The following is a 20,739-nucleotide window of genomic DNA, read 5'->3' on the forward strand; positions in this document are numbered from 1 at the left end:
GAAACACTACTCATCTGTTAACATTTAAAAAACAAGCAGAATAGAAGTAAATGTTTTATTCCAACTAAATTCCAGTACTACAAGGGCAGTAAAACAATGATACACTGGAAAAATGCAGCAATAAACATTTGTTAAAAAGACTGATAGAATAAATAAAACTACCAAAAAAAATCATATAAACCCATTCCGAAACCCCGAGAAGTCCTGGAATACAGAAATGCCCTCCTCCTTCACTACTTCACAGGAAGCACTTGCAGGCTATTGGCTTAAGATGGTCCTGGGATTACATTCTAAATTATTAATAACTGGTTACAGCTTGGTTGTAGTGCACAATTAAAATCACACTAACTTCATCTGAAGTGTCATTCTACAGTTTTATTTACACAACCAGTGAAGGGCATGTTCTAGAATACCAGTTTATAATCTTTTTCAAACATATTAATATAAGAAGCCAAATTGTAATGATACAGCAAAATGAGGCCACTGGTATTAATACAGGTAGCAAAGGTCCACATCCAGGTTGTACTGACATCAGGGAAATTTCCAAAACCAATTGCTGCTGCCTAAGAGTGGTTGTCACTGACGAAAGCTTGAAATAACCTGTATTCACAAGGGATATTGGCATTGCTGTATGTCATAATTGGAACTTCCTCCAGCAACTCGACAAGGAACAAGGCAGCCCACAAATGCAGAAAATGTGATTCATGAAACATCTAAAGAGACAGAAAAAGAAAATTTAGTGCCAAATATTTTCAAACCTGATGTTCATTCTCAGTGTTTGCCCATAGGTATTTAAACAACCCAAAGTAAGATTTGCAAAGTTTTGTTGCTTAGTTCATCCAAGTTTTTCTCTATGATCCTCTGTTAAATTCTCTTAAATATAAAAGATGGTCTTGTTTTCAGTTTATATTTCAAAGGTCAAATACTTACAGCTAGCAGGCTGTTCTCCATATCGTCGCATTATTTGATCATGCGTAAACTTCACAAAAGCATCATATTGTTCTACAAAGAAAGATAGCAGTTACATGATTGGGAAATACCCTCTCTAGTATATTACAGCTAGACAAACTCTCAAAAACATATAGTGAAACAGCTTTAAATTACACTTTGATCAGTTATATAACCAGAGTAGTAATAAGTGTTCCAAATGGAGAGATCTCTGAGCTTTGAATATAAGGTAGGCTCATCCAAGTCACATGACCTTTTTTGCATAAAAGATGGACAGGGCTTACTTACTAATGATTAAAAACAAAGGGCTGGGGCTGGGGATTTAGCTCAGCAGCATAAGTGCCTGCCTTGTAAGCAGGCAGTCGTGAGTTCGATCCCCGGTGCCCAAAGGGCCTTGGTGCATACCCACAGTCCAGGTATTTGGGAGGCAAAGGCAGGAAGATCGGCACAAATTCAAGGCTGGACTGGGCTACATAGCAAGTTCAAGGCCAGCCTACACTACAAAGTGAAACCTCAAAAAACAAAGGGCTTGCAATTATAAAAAAAAATTTCCTACCTAGAAAGCTAAGTGGTCTGTAAATGGCAATTTACTGTTAATGAAAACCATCTCCCTGTACCCTTAATCAGATGTCACAGAAAAGAATGTTATGATCAGGTATGGTGGTACACACCCATCATCTCAACTATTCAAGACACTGAGGCAAGAGGATTCCAAGTTTGAGGAAAGACTGGGCAGTTTTAAAAGACTTCTTATCTCAGAATATAAACGGGTTACAGGAAAAAAGCTCCACGGCAAAATATTCTGCTGTCTACCATTGACATGTAAGTAACTCCTTCAAATTCAGGAACCTTACAGTAAGTATTTACAATGAAATCTGTGGCCTAAACATAAAATTACACAAAACCTTAACTTACTGCACTTAAATGATCGACTTCTACTTATTTTTTAAAATCCCACAGCTTCACACTGTAATATGATGTACACAGGATAGATACTTCAAGTATTTACTTGGTTGGTTAGCTTCCCAAAGTCTCTCTGTGGGCTGTGAACTACAGGATACATGATTTTGTTTAATTAAACTAAAATTCTACACTTAGAAAACAGTATGCCATATATAGGAAGTACATGTGAGAAATAATGCAGTTCTTACAATGAATTTCGGGGGGGTCTAAAATAAACACCTCTTACCTGAAAGCTTTGCGCTCAATATTTCTTCATATTCTTCTCGAACTTTTTCCTCACGTTCTTTTAACAAACGTTCACAGATCATCCCAACCTGCCGTAGAGTAAATAATGGCTGTTCTTTTTTTAATGGCGAGGATGCTGCAGATGAAGTCCCTATGTAGAACATGAACAAAAATTGTACCTGACTTAGAACCATGAGAGAATCTTAGCTGAAAAGTTTCATTTGTATTCTTACAATGTTCATATAAAAGCATTCTTTAAATCAAATTTTACTGTAGGATTTTTCAGTCGTACAATAGGTTTTCAAGTATAAATCTGTTTATGACTAGAAAAACAACGTAAGCACAAAGGACAAAGTTTAAAAGATGACTGAACGAAACTTCACAACAAAGTTCACAATGATGGGTCCTAGGATTAACCTCATTTTCACTCTACCAGTTCCCTACCATAAACTGTTTTACTGACCAGTTTACAAATATTCCTATAAAGAAAGACAATCTCTGGTATAAAACTTAAAATTTTACTTACTACCAGAATAACATGATTATCCTGTGAGAAAACACTATTATATTTTAAATAAAGCTAATCTCATAAAAAGATGGGGATTATTCTACCATTTAAGGTATTTTCCTCATCGGTAGAAATTTAGCTCAGTGGCATAAGCGTGTGGTCATGAGTTCGATCCTCATTACCAAAAAAGAAAAGAAAAAACCAAAACGATATTCTCATTTTTCTAGGAATTTCTAGTCCTTAAAAAAGAAAAACAGATTTCTCACTGGCACAAAATCTTTGTATTTACAAAACAAAAAAGGTGAAAGTCTACAGCATAGGGCCTGGGGATTTAGCTCAGCGGCATAAGCGCCTTGCAAGTGTGCGGTCGTGAGTTCGATCCCTGGTACTGAAAAAGACCAAAAAAAAGTAAGTCTACAGCATAAGCCTTTTTAAAAGAACATGATGAAATTTTGGTATTAGCCCTTGCTAAAGGAGCACAGTTGAGTCTTAAGGTTCCTGAACACAGTAATTTTCACTAAGTGAGTTAATTTAACTCACTTTGAAAATATACTTAAAAACTCTAATAACATACAATTACACTGTTATCACAGTAAAGCAACTAAATGCAAAACAGCTACAACATCCATGTTTGTCAATTTCATTAGTAAATTTCAAAAGTGGAATTTTTAAGGGGCAAATATTTTGCAGCAGTGATTGATTTTTAAGACACTAAGCATAGATCTATATTATGAAAAGCTTTCTGGGGCAGAATGGGATGCCAACCTTCTCTGTAAACACTGATAAGCAGATATTTACAGAAATTTTATTTCTTAATCTCAAAGAAAGGAGCACTGATAATTTTTTATTTCTTGTTCTCTGAATATTTTACTTTTTTCCTAACATTTTTTGTTTTTAATTCATTGTAACCACAGGAAGACCACTTTGTTTAAAAAAAAAAAAAAAAAAAAAAAAAAATCAACCCTGACAATACATATAGATCTCATAGTCAACATTTAAATTTTATGTTTCAATTCCTAGGTTTTTAAGGTAACAGCCATCTGGCATTACAGGATACTAATAAGAAACTTCAGAAATGCATTGCTTTTCAAGGACTACTTAAGGCATTTGGTCTTCCAAACACTCCCAACTTGTTAGGTTGGGATAGTCTCCCATCTATCTTTTTGCCAACTCAGGTTATTTCAGCCATCCATTACAACATGGGTGCAATATACAACTGTGTATTTTACACACATACCAAACACACACTCATTTGCTACAGTTGTCTCATCTTGTTCTGTGGACTTGCCCAGGTACCTGCGCCTCTCTTCACTTGCTTTTTCTCATGTACATGGCTAAGATCAGTTAACTGCTTATTAGAATTATGTATGTCATAAGAGTTAGTGCAACAGCTTTAATAAAATCTATTAACTGCTAAAAGTATATTATTTTCACATTCCCAACTCTCCCAAGGCTGCCAGTTAATTGATCTAAGTCTGATAGTGAAATGATAATCTTGATTTCCTCCTGAGACAGTCTCCACTCTCACCATGTTTCACCCACTTGCAGCTGGGCCCCAGATAGGCAAGAATACTGCAATATTTAGTTCTGAATAGTTTTCATGTTCCCTGATCTAATCTCTTATGCTTCTGAATATTTCAATCTGTCAGGTTTTTCTATTCCTGTGTGAGGGGGTAAGGGAGAGAAAGTAACTACTACCACAGACAGAAGGGAGTGAGGGAAGGAGGGAGGCAGGCAGGCAAAGTAAGAGAAAAAGAAAAGAATAGAAAAAAACTCCAGAGTGGGAGTTACTGGAGACCGAACCCAGGGCCTTTTCACTGAGCTATGCCTACAATTTTTTTTTTTTTTTTTTTTTTTTGAGATGACTGCCCAGGCTGGGCTTAAACATGCAACCCTCTGGCTTCAGCCTCTTAGTATGCTAGGATTACCAGAATGTGCCACTCTAAACTATTTTGGTAAGAACTTTACTAAAGGTAAGAGCTACTACTGATGGCTCTTTTTCCACCAAGAAGCTTCAGTTTCCCATTCACTCTAGCCCTATTTTTGCTTCCTCCAAAAAAGATGAATGGCCAGGATATAGCTCAGCAGCACAAGTCTGCCTGGCAAGCACAAGGTCTTGAGTTCGATCCCTGGAACCCCCCCAGGCCCTCAGAAAGGTTAAGTGAGAACAGGTAAGTGTACGACAGTATATGCACAGGGATATTTCTGCAAATTCTCTAACAGCAGAATTTCTAAATCTAATTGACAATTAATTGCAAGAAAACCAAAACTTTGCAGTGTGCAGCCATGCAAGATACATCTATACAGTGTATAGTTAGTGTTTCAATTTGGAACTACAACTCATAGTATAGTATTTATACAACGTCCACTTTAGAGGTGCTATGTGTTTGCAGTTAGTGGGAATCTAGGTGTTGATTTGTTTATTGTGTACCATATTAAGGCATTACGTGTTCCAATATAAATTATTTTAATCTTGGGAAGAAACAATTTAAGTGACTGAAGGCATTTTAGAATACACGTTTCTCACAGTGAATAACATTTTTATTTTATTAAAGCTTGTTATTACCTGGTGAGGCTGGTCCACTGAGGAGAAATGCATGTGGCTGTGCATCAGAACTACAACCTGGATCTGTCTGTTGGAAACTACTTTCTAAGTGTCTTCTTTTCTGCATGCGTTTATACTCTTGTTTTATGTTGTACAGAATTTGTTCTAAAAGAAAAAAAGTTACAATTTGGCAAGATAAAAAGTTGAAAGTTAAAAGGTTGGCTTTCCAACAGTTACTTAGTAGGATCAATCTATGCAAAGTAATCCCTCCAAATAACATACAGAAAACTGACATTCTGGAAGGAATTCACTTCAGCATAAATGAGATGCTCACTCAGAAACAGCATATGTGTACCACCTGGGATTTGGCTATCCAACAAAATCGTTTCTGAACAATAACTAGCAAAAAGTAAACTTAAAAGCTTTTCACTCCAAATGGTCAGAGTCTGCACTAAAAAACACTTATTTTACTCAAATTCTAAGAGTCCCAATGCTCATCTATTCCTCAGATACAGATCTATTAAAACTAATAGAAATTTCCAAACCCTTAAGAATTAAAGGATTTTGTACATTCACACACCAGTGAGAAGCGACAGGTCAACAAAATAGCAAAGCAGATGCGAACTAAAATGTCATCATACACAAAATGGTCATAATGGTCATGAGTGTGGCTGTAAGTTTGAACTTCAAAATATTCCAGTATTAACAGCAAAACATTCTGAAGGGAGGAGTGGGGCTGACCATATGATTGTTACATATTGATACATAATAGGTCCTCCCAATAAGAGCCACTATACCTCAGTACAACTTTTACCTACAGTAGAAATGATAAAATTATATCCAGTGTATCCTTTTAAGCCCATATGGATTCATTTCAGAAAGACTTCTAATTCAAAATAATTACCAATTTGACCTATCTAGACAATCCATGCCTAAACATTCTCCTCCAGACATTCTCGCTACCCCACAACTCCCAAATTGCTTATCCATAAGAAACTACATCCCAAGAAGCTTACTAATCCACATCTCAAAAAACATAAATTAAAAACAGCAGTAAGCAAAAGAATTCAAAACTATAGTGGAGTACAACCAATGCTTGATTCTACAATAATGCCTTAATAACTGGCCATTAAGGTTTATGAACCTTTTTGCAACTTAAATGCTAGGAATCTTCACACTTTTTACTTGTCTCTTTTCTCACTTTAATAATTTTCCCAGGAGAGTAACTTGCAGGACTTTAAAGATAAGACTGATTTAACAAACATAACCATTTAAGATACTTTCAGATGAAAAAATTGCCAGAGATAAATCCAGTCAAACCACCATTTATTTTAATTCTGTCATATAAACTTAACAGTTTACATATACAAATATGTATGGCTTAAATATAAAACACACACTGGAATGATTAACTTTAGTATGGCTGTACATCTTCACCTGTATTTAACATTTTTCAAAATGTTACATTTGTTTAATGGTTATGGTAATTTTCAGTCTATTTCTATGAAACAGTCTATAATTTTAAAGTGAAATTAACAATGTGAATAAAATTACCCTTGAAGGGCTGGGTATAGTTCAGTGGCAATAACACCTACCTAGCAAGCACCAGGCCCTGAGTGCGATTCCCAGTACAAATTTAAAAAATACTCGAGTATTAAGTTAACCTAGCTACAGATGAGTTTCCTAATATTTACCAGTTGCATCCAGTGCAACATACCATCCTGTATCAACCAAGAAAAGCACAAATATTTTTTTCTTACAAACAACTTTCTGTTCAAAGCTACCAATAATTTTATCAAAAGTGCCATTCAAAGCATCACAAAATTTACTGACAGAGTCATTAAGATGTACTACTTTAGAGTAATTTCACTTTAACATTAACCTTTTGTGTAACTGGCTTACATTTTTTTATTCACTACATAGCTAGTCTAAGATTACTTTAGTCTTCCTTTCTTCACTCCACAATCAACAAAACCAACTAAAATATATCAAATATATAAAATATATATATCAAATATATATAAAATATATCAAAATAATGTTTGTTAATGCTGGGCATAATGGTGCCTGTAATCCCAGCAGGACTGCCAGGAGTTCAAGGCTAACCTGGGTTATGTTAGTTCAAGCCCAACCTGGACTACATAGCGAGACCCCATCTCAAAAAAACAGTAATAATAGTAATGTTTAAAGAATATTTGTGACAAATCTAGGATTAAGATATACTATCTAAAATTTATCTTTGTAAGGAGGTTAAAGATCTCTACATTGCAAACTATTGTACTCAGAAGGAGATTGAAGAGGATATTAGAAAATGGAGAGACACCCCATGCTCTTGGGTAGGAAGAACCAATATACTGAAAATGGCCTACTTTCAAAACTATCATAAAATTCAATGCAATCCCAGTAAAAATTCCAATAGCATATCTCATGGAATTAGAGTAGACAGTCTTAAAATTCATCTGGCACCAGAAGAGACCTAAAACAGCAAAAACAATCATGGGCAACAAAGACAAGACGGGGCATCATAATCCTTGAAATTATACTATAAAATTAGGGTGATAAAAACACACTACTGTGTGGTACTGGCAAAAAAACAGACCAGAAGATCAATGAGACTGATTAGAAAATGCAAAAACAATTCCAGACACACTAAGCCACCTTATCTTTGGCAAAGGTGCCAAACACATTCACTGGAAGATAGACTCTTTAATAAATGGTGCTGGAACACACATGCCAAAGATTAAAACTGGACCCATATCTTTCACCATGTATTAAGCTAAAATCAGAATTAATCAAAAATCTTAACATTAAAACAGAAACATCAAATGTACTGGAAGACAAGAGTAGGTTAAAACTCTTGAAGACACTGGTGTAAGACAGAGACTTTTTGAACAAAACCTTGATTGCCCAAGAACCATCACAAAGAATCAACTGAGATCTCACCCTACTGAAAAGCTTTTCAACCCACACCATGGGAGAAAATGTTTACCAGCTGTTTTCAGACAAAGGGTTACTATCAAGAACATATAAAGAACTAAAAAAAAAAAAAAAAAAGTTAGTCCTCCCAGATTTAAAGACCCAATCCAACAATAGGCATCTGAGATGAATACACAATTCTCAGATGAAGAAAAACAGCAAATAAAAGTGAAAAAATACTCAACATCACTGGTCATTTGAGAGATGCAAATTAAAACACTGAGATTCCATCTCGCCCCAGAAAGAATGGCTACGATCAAGAAATCGACCAACAACAAATGCTAAAGAGGCTGTGGCAAAAAAGGAACCCTTTTCCATTGTTGGTGAGAATGCAGACTAGTGCAACCACTGTGGAAATTAGTATGGAGATTTCTCCAAAAACTAGGACCAGAGGTCCCATTCCAGCTATTCCCTTTCTAGGTATTTTCCCAAAAGAATTAAAAACATCATAACCACAGTGATATACATGCACCTGTGTTTGTAGCAGCACAATTTGTAATAGCCAGATCTTGGAAGCAACCTAAATGTCTATCGAGTGAAAAATGGATTAAAAAGATATGGCATTTTTCTATAAAAGAGTACTACTCAGTCATAAAGAAGGTATACTGGAGACTTTTACAGGTAAATGGATGCAATTTGAGACTATACTCATTAGTGAAATAAATAAGACATACGTGTAAACATTGTATTGTTTCATTAGTGTTAAGAAGCTAAAAGACAAAACATACGTATATGTGTATGTATATGTATACAAAAAATAGTTCACATAGTTATAGTACTGATTGTTCTACATTCAAACTTGTGCTGGTGCTGGTACTGTTCACACAAGTGAATGCAGGTATCTTGTGCTCTGGTTGAATGATTTGGGGATGACAATGCACAATGAATGTACCACTGTTGCCCCATTGTTGTTTTTTGAAACTCTGTTGTTTTTTCTTTTTCTTCTTGAAATAAAATGGATTTGGGGGGAAAAGACAAAAAAAATTGCCTTTGTGAATCTTTATCCCCCCCCCCCATTTTATTTAGGGTCTCACTACGTAGTTGAAGCTGGCCTGGATGATGTAGCCCAGCCTAGCCTCAAACTCAACAGTGATTTTCCTGCCTCAGTCTCCCAAGTGCTGAGATTACTTACAGGTGTGCAGCACCACAATCTGCTTATACATTTGATATTTACAAACACCACTGACAAGATAAAGAATTTTAAGGTATAACTTAAAAATAACAAAATTTCTCTATTTAAATGTATAACTGAGTTCAGAGAGTACATACATATGGTCTTGGAACCTTTACCACCTTCATCACTCCATCACTTGAAAAGTTCTTTCAAGTTCCTTTATAGTTAATTCATCCACAAACCTCACATTCCCCCATTTGTCAACACTTATCCTCTGTTACTATAGTTGGCCTTCCTATCTGTGGATTCAACATGTATGGATTCAACCAATCACAGAATATTTTCTAAAAATTGTATGTGTATGGTGAAAGTACATTTTTCTTGCCATTTATACCCTAAACCAACTATTGCAAACCTTTTAAAGCTTTCACTGATAGTGAACAGCCCACTGCGGACATAGTTTCACCACCACTGCCCTAAGCAATGTAGTCAACTACTTAACACAGTATATACACTGTAACAGACATGATTTAGATTCATGTGTTGCCTAAACCAGTAATTATTTTATTAGTTCTATTCCACTGTATGATTTAGCATTAGCCTTTGGATAGTTAATAAATACCTAGGAATGGGATTAGACTGTCTCATCACATGGCAAGTGAATGGTTTTATTTTGTAAGAAACTTCCAAACCATTTCCCAGGGTGATTGTACCACTTGGCATTCCTACTAGCATAACTGTATTAGTGTTCCAGCTCCTCTACACCCTTGCCAACACTTGACACTGTCAGTTAGAGAGTTGGAAGAATTTTGAATGCTATTGCTGGCACTGCTTTTCAAGTTAAATATGATGCAACTATGTTACCTAAGCCACACTGTGCCCTCAAATGTTCTAATACTAGGAACAAGAGATCAACAACGTTATACAGTAAATGGTGTGATTTAATCTGGCTAAGATCTCAGCAGCACAATTTGCAAAGAGCTAACTGCAAGCCTCAGACTTCAGTGCAGGAGTATAAAAAATTTTGAAGCTGACAACTCAAGAATTCCCCCAGATTCAGTATTCTGTAACTCATATCCATAAACTCAATCTACATATGACTTATTTTATTTAGCTAGCATACCAGCTGCATAAAAGCCTTCTTAGTGAAGGATTTCTCAGTTAGGTTTGAACTACTTAGATCAAGCCATCTTTTATCAAACTAGCAATTACACATAATTTATATATGCCAAGACAATGTAACATTGTGTGGCCGACACAATTTACAGTCCATTAAAGTTTTATTTCATTCTGTTATATATTCCAGTTTTAATCATGCACACTTCATAAAATTTAGACTAAATCTGCAGCAGTCTTTTAATGTAAAAATTTATCTGACAGGCTACATCACAAATGTCCCTTTTATTAATCCTAAAAATTTACATTAGTCTTTTACATAAATTAGAGAAGCAGAAAATTCTGACTTACAGCATTTTTATTTTCAAATCTAATATATATCATTATGACTGCTAATAAAATTTGCTTCCTTTTACAGTTAAGAGATGCTAATGAGCCAACTTAAGTGCTTTAGAATATTGGGATTAAAAAGAAAAACTCAGTAATTGAGAGTAAGAGACACAGGAAATTAAAACCTACTAAAAATATGTTTAAAGAACCACAAAAGGGTGAGGGGGACCCATCTTAGTAAACCAATTGTTTTCATCTGTTTAACAAGTTCTCATGGTCTCCTTGAAGAGGCCACCAGCTATTTGACTAATGAGCTGCTATCATTAAATTACTATTATATCACAAGGACCTGAGACCAAATTTGAACACCAGTCAGGGTACAGCTAGTTTAACTTCTACCAGCATTAGCCTGAATCTTAATACACTTGGCACAGATGCACATATCAACTTTAAGGCATCATCTACCAGTTGTTGCCAGTTGTTTAAAACAACTGGCAAGCCAGTTGTGGTGGTAGATCCCTGTAATCCCAGGAGCTGGGCAACTAAGGCAGGAAAATTCATGGGAGTTTGAGACCAGCCACAGCTACACAGTTCAAGGTCAGCCTGAAATGCAAATCCAGACCCTGTCTCAAACAAAACAAACAAAAACTGACTTAGGTTCTAATTTTTCATTATGTAATATTTATTGCATAACATTCATTTATCTACTGCAGGTGAGTAGAAAATACTATAATCACTGTAAGTTACAAACCTATTACCAACTGATAACCTGTTAGGGCACTCAAAAAAACCTACAAATACTGAGTATTCCTGGCAACTATAATTTACAAACACATTCACAGGCCAAACTGAGCCGTGTGGCCTAAATACTTTCTTTTTAGAAACAAAGGTGAATTTGCAATCAACATTTTAAAGTTGGATGACTTTACAGAAAAGGTCAGATTTCTGACTACTTCTGAGAAAGAAAACTGGACTATATGGCAAAACTTAACTGAAGATAAAGAGGGGCCACACTACCTTTTGGGTGCAAGTTCTCAAGTATTTTCAAAATTTTAATGTTCACACAAATCACTGAGAGTTGTTAAAATATAGATTCTGAGTGAATCTTACGATTCTGCCTTTTCTCATGAAGTGATGCTGCTGCTCTTAGCAAAGTTGGAATTTACTAGTCCCTTGCCTAGTTTTCAGTGCTCATTGTATACCATCTATAACACTGTACACTCAAGTCTCTAGCCTCTACTTAAAACGACTCTCTTAATGTGACAGTTTTTTTAAAAAAGTGCTTTGCTTATTAATGGACATACTAGACAACCATGAGGAAGGCATTAACAGCAGGGATGATCACATGTACAAAAATGCATATACTGATCGAAATTCATTTGGCCACTTCACCTAAATGGCTTTTGTAGTTCTAATTTAGACATACCCTTCCTAAGCAGGAAAATATTGTGCAAATTAACTTGTATGAATCTACTAAGGGAGACTCATTACAAACTAACCTGTGACCTGTAAGCACTGTTTTAAAAACAGAAACTCATTCATGGTCATTATGTGACTGATGGTGAGCAAATGCATGTACTTTTCTCTCATTACTCCTATAGAAGAGTAGTTAAGATTACCTCCCCCACAGAAGGCACTATTTACATTTTATTTATCCTATACATTTGGTAAATTAGCTGTGAACATTTTAAAAGTTCATAGATTTAATTCTAACCTCCAGTTAGAGCCTCCTGAGAAGATCTGACAATAAAAGGTCCCAGGCTATAACTAACAGGAATGATCTGAATTAACGATAGTGTCATCTGTAAGTGGAAACGTATGTGCTCTGACAACTAACAAGTGAGACAGGCATGAAGGAGAATCACAAAGAGCAACCAGAAATGGAAATCAGGGTAATGTGAAAAAAGAAAACTATTATTTCAAACAGGAGAGAGTGTTACCATGAATACTCAAAAAGAAAAGTCAACTACAAGAATTGACAGTGCCATGGAATTCACCAGCGATTTGACAAGTTTTCTGAGGCACAAATACATTAGGAGTGACAACCAAAGAATTGTGAAGCAGGCTATGTGAAAACTCTTTTCAAGTTTTAAAGTGAAGGAATCTATAAGACTGCTAGAGGGAAAAAATGATGTTTTAACTTATTTTCTAATAGGAGACCCAAGAATACTTAAAAGCCAAAAGCAAAGATCCAGTTAAGGAAGGAGGGGCAATAGAAGAGGATAATCAAGAGGATAAGTAAGGATGCTTTGAGCCAGGCAGTGGTGTGCACGCCTGTAATCCCAGCATGCAGGAGGCTGAGGCAGGAGGATCATTTCAAATTCCAAACCAGTTTGGGTGTCAAAGTGATAAGGCCAGCCTAAACTGCATAATGAGACCCTGTCTTTAAATTAAAAAAAAAAAAAAAAAAAAAGGAAAGATCCTTTGGGGAGGAGGACCATTTCAGCATAAAGTATTTTCATTATCTCATTTAATCTACTAAAAGGGGACTAGCACAGACACAATGTCGTTGAAACTGGTAATGAAACTACCATTTAAATCGCCTTCTTTTTCTGTCAAAAAGGAAGGTAAGATCATTCACTGAAAGTCAGGACTGCTGGGCTGTGTTAAAAGTTCCACTGAAGGCTGTCCTATTGTGACCTACATTTCCAGTACTCAGAGGCAGGAAATACCCTTTGTCCCCACGACCCTGGCAGACAGATACTATTATCATATGCACATTTTTATAGGTAAAGAAAATGAGGCCCAACTTCCATACCTTCCTTCTGAAAGGTCACACACAGTCAATAAGAATGTTTTATTGGTACTTTAAAAGGAATTATTATAAACTGGTAGGCTAGGGTTGCTATATACTGTGCAACTAATTACAAAGCAAGCCTCCAATAATGCACTAATTTCCTCAGAAGGTTGTGAACAGTGAGCAACCAGGTTCCTCTGTGCTCTTAAAATAACCAAAATCTCCTGTACTTTTAAAGCCAACAACACCACTAGCATTAGGTATATGGTAATTCCTTGTAACAATTAAAAGGCATAGTTCACAGTAATATCTGAAAAATTGTCTTTCTTCAAATTCTACTGTTTATTCTACTCTTCAATTGCTAAGCCAAGTGAACACTACCCCACAAAAAAATCAAAATAGGTTTGCTGATAAAACATCTAGCCCCAATTAGTGGCTGCTGTATCAGTTCAAGAGGCTGTCTAGTCAGCACAGCATTTGAAATTCACACAGGGGCATAAAGGTTTGAAAACTGACTTCAAGAATGTACAGAGTTTTAAATGTTAAGAAAAACAGAGTACATGACTAAGACTTTGAAACTAAGTGGAATACAACAATTGTATTAACCAAACTATTACAATTTAGTAAGATCACAATGTTGAAAAAGCACTAGTACATCTCTGGATGATCTGCCTGTGACATTTGTGACAGATAAAAACTAATGACTTCACCTGGCATGATAATGTACACCTGTAATCCCAGTAGCTGGATGGATAAGGCAGGAGGATCACTGATCTCAAAATTAACCTAGGCTACATAATTAGTTGAAGGCCAATCAGAATTTATCCCATCTCAAAAATATAAAAAATACAAACAAAAAAACCAATGACAAGATTTTTTAAAGGGAAAAAAAGTACTTACACTCCACAAGAAACTAAAAGTATATGATGAGCTTCTTTTTCTACTGTAAGATGGTTATATATCATCACCACTTTTTTTTTTTTAAAGTCTACCTTTGCAAAATCTGTTAGCCAGGGTCGGGATTTAGTTCAATGGCTTAAGTACCTACCTGGCAAGTGTGAATTCGATCCCTGATACCAAATAAAGAAAAAAGGATGTAAAATCTGTTAACCATAAAATTCTGATCAACGGCCCCAAAATAAACAACAAAGCTAAAAAATGTACATACACTAGAATTTTATGTCACCTGCAAGGATTTCCTGCTTAGTTTGACTGCAACATCATGTGAGAAATTCACTGTAACAATTATTTTAAAAGATTAGAACTTCACTCTATGAAATATTTTCTCAAAATCTTATAAAATCATGAAATAATGTGTTTCTACAAATGAGCAAACCTAATAATGGTAGAATTACTGTAAAGAGACTGTCTAATAACGTAATGCAGGTAGTCCCTGTTTATCATCTAGAAAGATGAGGGACTACTACATTTCAAGTACACTCCCAAAATTGTTTTAAAGTCTTTAATTGCAGTATTACAATTCTTTTGTGTCACAAGATGTCGTAAAATGTTTTATGTACATAACTATACTGTCACAAAATGTAAAAAAGTATAGACGTATGAAATTGTATTTTTTAAACTTTACCTCTAAGAACCTTCAGATATGCCAACTCAAGTCTTAAATATTTCAACAAATAAATTCAGTATTTTAAAGCTTTGTCATAAGATATAACTACAAGTGAAGGTATGGCACATAAGAATAACTCGAGAAAAAAAAATAACTCTGAGGCTACTTTTCAAACTCCATGTCTCACAGAACCCATACTAACACTCAAAATTCAAGGAGCACCCTGCTAATCACTGCTACAAGACTGATGCTAAGGTACTCAATGGCGCGCCGCCTGCCTGGCAAGTGCAAAGTCCTGAGTTTGATTCCCAGTACCAAAAAATAAAAATAAAGACTGTTGCTGATGGGTTCTTTCAAATGTTTAGAAAGGTGATAAACTGAGGTATGCTGAACTCTAGAATACCTAAACTCAACAATTAAATTAGTTTAGCATCTGCTGATGCCAGTGGTTCACGCAGGCTTGAACAATTATTTTCCTTTCATCTTTTTCAAAGTAGGTAGTCTTCTCAAAGGCAAGAAGTTCACTGTGGTTTCACATGCACAGAAAACATTCTGTGCATCAACAAAAACACAAGGACTACAAAGATCATACTATTGGTTAATTTAGTTACATGTACTTGAAAATACATACCTCCAATGCTGTTATCTAGTGATAAATCAATGATCCAAAAGATTCAACCTAAAGTTAGTAATACACAGTATATTCTTTTTCCAAAAGGTCATTCAAAAGCTGAAAAAAACTGTTCTTTAACATCTCACGTTATGTCTCTCACAACCATGGTAGCAGCATAAGACAGGCTAGCCACTGATCTCACCATGTGTAGCCTATGTGTTCCTGTACTTGTTAGGCTTCAATTGTCTACTTTTCGAGAAAACCTCAATAATGAATAATGTATACAACTGCACTGTTTTTAATGGGCATAATTACAAGATGGTGCAGGGAGGCAGGGCTGGGTTCTAGGCAATCACAAGTCTGTTGAACTATACTCCCCAACCTAAATCCCAGGATTTTAAATGTGAAATTTATATAATTATGAAAAAAATGTAGGTACATATACTAACCTAAATAAAATTTAAGGTTTAAAATCCACAGTACAAAGACCATTTGAAAACATCTATTTGCTAAATCCACTGAGAAACTAGAAGCAACTTTTAACAGCTGTCTAAATAACCACAAAATATTAAACATTCTGGCTCAGTATAAATGACATATGAAATGAGATACTGCCTCCTCCAACAGACATCTCATTTGTTTGCCTAGAATCATTTATATTTCATTTAAGCCAGCTGGTGTCTCCATTTGCAAGCATGTATCAATGTCTCGTGTGCAATCTATGTTCCTGTAAAGTTTTCTCCATTCACAAGCTGCAGTTCCCATTTTTAATGGCAAGTTTCCAGCAAATATGAGTTCTTACAAAAGAATTTAACTCTTTAACTCAATTCCTAAGGCAACCTACATAATGATACCAAACCATAAACAATGTGTATTAATGTGTCTAACAAGTTTGCAAAGAGGCTGACATCCACAGATAGCTCTCTTCCCCAGACCATTAATATGCTGCAAAATTATGAAAACAATGTGGCAGATTTGACTAAAGTGTTTTGCAATGCTGTGTAATATTTTGGTTTTTAAAATAATTTCTTTCTTGGAAATGTTATGGCAATCTTCTGGCTAAACAGGAATATTATAGATTGTCAAAAACCAATGAATAAAGATAGAACACTTTGTTTTCTACTTGCCAGCGTGACCACTGATGCAGTTACTATAGGGATTCATTATAAACATGTTTAGTATTTCGTTCCCTCTAGCCACCTTCAATCATTATTCACTTCACCTGTACATACTGGAGTTTTACAAACACTCACCACCACCACCCTACATTGCGGTGTGAAAACTTTTTTCTGTAAAGGACCAGACAGCAACAATGGGGCTTTGAGGCAATAGTATCTGTCACAACTACTTAACCTTGTTGTTTTAACCTGCAATGGTTAAAAAACTAAATGAGCACAGCTGTGTTCAAATAAAACTTTTATTTATGGACACTGAAATTTAAACGTGACACCATTTTCATTTCACAATATAATCATTTTCTTTTCCAATCACTTAAAAATGTGGAAAAAAATAGTTTTAGTTCTCAGTCTATACAAAAACACAGCCACGGTCTTTCAGCCCTACCAGAGACCACACTTCTGAATTAGTAACCCAGGTATCCAAACCAGATTTAGAACATGCTGTGATAAGGGACTGCTAAAAAACCTAGTCTTGCCAAGCAAGCAAGCTTGACTTCCTTTCAGTTTAGCTAAGCCTTGTCCCAGTATTAAGCTGTAACAGTTTGAAAACTATTGATTTTTAATAAGAACAGTCATTAAGTCAAATTTCATAATCACCTTCCCAGAACTACTAAAATAATAGCTGGGGCTGTAAATAGCATCCAGGTTTCTAAAACTAATAAAACTATGTAACTTTAGTTGTAACCCTAGGAGAAACCACATGAGTAATACTTCCAGAAATCCAGTACGTGTTACATACCCCCTCCAAATTTTAGTTCTCTAGTCCTAAAGTATTTAAATTATATTCAAGTTTATACAGTTCCACAATAATTTCCATCTTAATTGGGTTAAGCCATCGACCATTTCTAATCCCAGCTACTTATTGCAGCAGTCATGTATAGTTTAAGAATCACCAGTTAAAGTAGAAAGCTATGTGCCTGGAAAAATTATTTCCAAGTTTGATCACAGGAAAACTGGGAAGCTCACTGATAGCTGCAATAACACTGCAACTCCCTTTCTGACCTTATTACAAGGCCATACAGAAATATACCCCAAGCTAATCACAATAAACATGTTACTTCAATGTCATTAAAAATTACCATAAAAATACATTTTTGTAAATCTGAACTTCAGGAATTTTAACTAGTTTTCTCAAATCCACTTTTTACATTAATAGTCAAATCAGTTGAGATCAACAGACATCCATTAGGATCAGCCTTGAGGTTTCAGGATATGATCAAGCTTTCAAAGCAAATGTCAAAAAATCTTTAAAAACAGAAGTAGCACTACAGCTAGAAATGTGAATTTGAATCAGCTGGCTTGAAATTCAATCATGTTAATACTATAGTCCACTTACCTGAAAAGTGAGGTAATGAGTCAATTCTGTTAAGTGACACAACAAATACATCAGTGAATTGACAAATTCACAAAAGCATCTCAATTCTTTTTGAATAAGTTTCACTTAAAATGAGGGAACATGCAGCTCCATTTTATATATGCGCTCTATTTTAATAACATCGATAGATACTTTAACTCACAAACCTCCTACTAAATTTACTACTTCCAATGAAATTTATTGCTGAAGTGGCCTTATTAGTAGCAGAGTGAAGAATTTCAATTTGCAAAGAAGCTTTTTCACTCATGACCAACTAAAAATGTCAGCCACAAGAAATTTATTCCTGACATTAGCTGTGCTTTTGAAATAATGTCTAACATAGAAGATAGTTTATATATGGTCATTAAATAAAATTCTGGGAATTCCTGTGAAAACTGCCTGTAATTCTAAAACAGTATCAAATATTTAATAGCAAAAATGGAGGCCTAGGCATTTGAGGTTCTTCCTATGGGCTTGGGAAAGGATTTTAAAATGCGACATTAAGACCTATTTAGCAGGACCAGTTTCAAATTAAAGTTACCAAATATAGAAGGTTTTTTTTTTTTTTTTTTTTTTTTTTGGAGACAGGGTCTGGCTCTCATATTTTTTTAAGCTAACAAGACATTTAATATAAAGCTAAGAGAAGGTTTTGTCTCAGGGTGATAATCACCAAAGGGCTCAACCATAAAACCTTTGCAAGCTACACACAAAGAAACCACATTTACACTTCAAGTCCACAAAAACCTACCCTAGGACTGTGCCCGGGGCACACAACGATTTCAAACAGTACACACACACCTCAACAACCTGAGCATACACATGCTGTACAAAGCAGCCGAAAGGCAAATCCCAGTCACTTTTAGGAAATGTTTCAAAACGAAAAAACAAGTCTAAAGTCTCTAGGAGCCTTGGGTTGATTCCTAAAGCTAGACTGTTTTCTCCCAAAATACTCTGTTTCGGCAGGAATAAAGCATTTCCAAATAAACGCAACTACAGGGCCCCCATTTTCAACACAATTTGCTTTTCACTGAAAGTTGAAATCTCTCAAGGTCTAAACGCTTATTGTGATCACATTACAGTACAAATAGAAGAGTATCTTCTTTGTTGTTGACCCTGCTAGGAAAACAGGTCTTGACTCAGCCAAAGCGGCGTTCTCGTGGGTGATTAATGACAGGCCTAGATCTCGCCCCAGTGACATCCATCCCCACCCTCCAACCCCTCTATACTAAAATCAGCCATGTCTGAGCTGGAGGAGGGGCTGTCGTCTCGCCTCAAACCACCCAGTCCTAGAGTTAATAGCTGCAACTAATTGATTCAAGCCAAAAAATAAATCGAGATTCGGGTAAAACGCGACCAGTCTCTCGCCTAATTTATGACTGTTCCCCTCTGATCGTTTCCGATGGGCATCTGCTTACTATGGAAACAATTTCGATCTGTGCTAAGAAAAGGACCTTCCTCTTCCCTACAACACCGGCTCTACCCACCTCGGCTCCCCAAACCCCCTCCACGACACCAGCCAGTTTCTATTGTGCCTTCGTGCCCCGAAAAAATAAGGAAATGGAGTCCTACGACCACTTTGTTAAGCACGAAGGCCCCGGCCCGGCACCCCGGCTCCCACGGCCTCCTCCCCCGTCCCAGACCCCCGTCTGTCGCCGCCCCGAAGCCCAGGGCCGAGTCCCACCTGTGGTGAGGCGGGAGGAGACGTCGCCGAAGGGGGACGGCTCCATCCGGAGATACTTCTGCGGCGAGGCAGCCGCGGCCGAGGCGGCAGCGGTGGTTGCAGCCGCCGCCAAAGGAGAGGCGGCGGCCGAGGTGGGCGCCGACAATGGCGCACATCGCCGCCTCTTCGGGGACGCCGGGCTCAGCAGCGGGTCGAAATCCAGAGTCCTTTTCAGAGTAGCGCCGCAAGCCATGGCTGGGGGCAACAGAGGCACCCGGTTCGGGTGGGGCCGGGGAGGGCGAGGGAAGCCGCGAAGCGCCGAGACGCGAGGAGCGCCGAACCGACGGGCTGAGCGGCCGGGCGAGACCCCCGGCGCCGAGGTGGAGAGCGCAGAGCCGCCGCCGCCGCTGCCTCCGCGGCAGGGGCAGGGGCAGTGGCCGGGCCAGCCCGGGCGGGAGCGGGAGGGGCGGCGGCGGCGGCACGCACGCCGGCCGCGTCAGGGGGGCTCTTCCGCCGCCTCAAGCGCCGCGCCCCCGAGAGAGGCTCCGGCCACCTCAGCCGCCCGTGGAAGCTCGGCGCCGCGCCGGACGTCTCCGGGCTGAAACCAGCTCCCCTCGGAAGTGGGTACCAGCTCCGGGGTGTGTGAGGTCGGAACGCGGCTTCCAACACGCCCGATTATGGTTGGGAGCTTCCGAGCAGTAGCAGATGAAGAGGGACTGCCAGGTGGCTGCGCCAGAAGCAGAAGCTCAAACACGTCCAACCGCTTCCCCCTCCACTGTAGGACTCGTCCACCCGCCGCTGGCCTCAATATGGCGTCAATAACAACGCCGCCGATTCAAACCCTGCGGCCTCAGGGCGCCTGCGCGTAGGGGCGGGCCCACCGAGCATGCATTCTGGGAGTTGTG

At 37.4% G+C, this 20,739-nt stretch overlaps 1 protein-coding gene across 1 annotated transcript; it reads right to left on the reverse strand.

Annotated features, from left to right (window-relative positions):
• Positions 1-41: 41 nt before the first annotated feature.
• Akirin2 (akirin 2) lies at positions 42-20,445 on the reverse strand. Its single transcript, XM_063233197.1, has 5 exons — positions 19,856-20,445; positions 5,211-5,354; positions 2,138-2,287; positions 931-1,002; positions 42-713 (listed from the first exon to the last, which is right to left on the reverse strand). Exons 1-5 carry the CDS (start codon positions 20,085-20,087, stop codon positions 703-705), a joined length of 609 nt encoding a protein of 202 aa, XP_063089267.1. The 5' UTR covers positions 20,088-20,445; the 3' UTR covers positions 42-702.
• Between the last annotated feature and the right edge of the window lie 294 nt (positions 20,446-20,739).

The sequence above is a fragment of the Cavia porcellus genome, unplaced genomic scaffold (assembly GCF_034190915.1).
Source record: "Cavia porcellus strain 051 isolate PalLab524CR breed Dunkin Hartley unplaced genomic scaffold, mCavPor4.1 scaffold_22, whole genome shotgun sequence".
Taxonomy (NCBI): Eukaryota; Metazoa; Chordata; class Mammalia; order Rodentia; family Caviidae; genus Cavia; species Cavia porcellus.

Bases quoted from the DNA above. Each gene is read 5' to 3' on its own strand.
- Akirin2 (XM_063233197.1), bottom strand. From the start codon at position 20,087: ATGGCTTGCGGCGCTACTCTGAAAAGGACTCTGGATTTCGACCCGCTG. The intron at 2,288-5,210 runs GTAATAACAAGC...TGTTCTACATAG, and splicing joins CAGTGGACCAGCCTCACCAG to GGACTTCATCTGCAGCATCC. The intron at 1,003-2,137 runs GTAAGAGGTGTT...CTTTCTTTGTAG, and splicing joins ATTGAGCGCAAAGCTTTCAG to AACAATATGATGCTTTTGTG.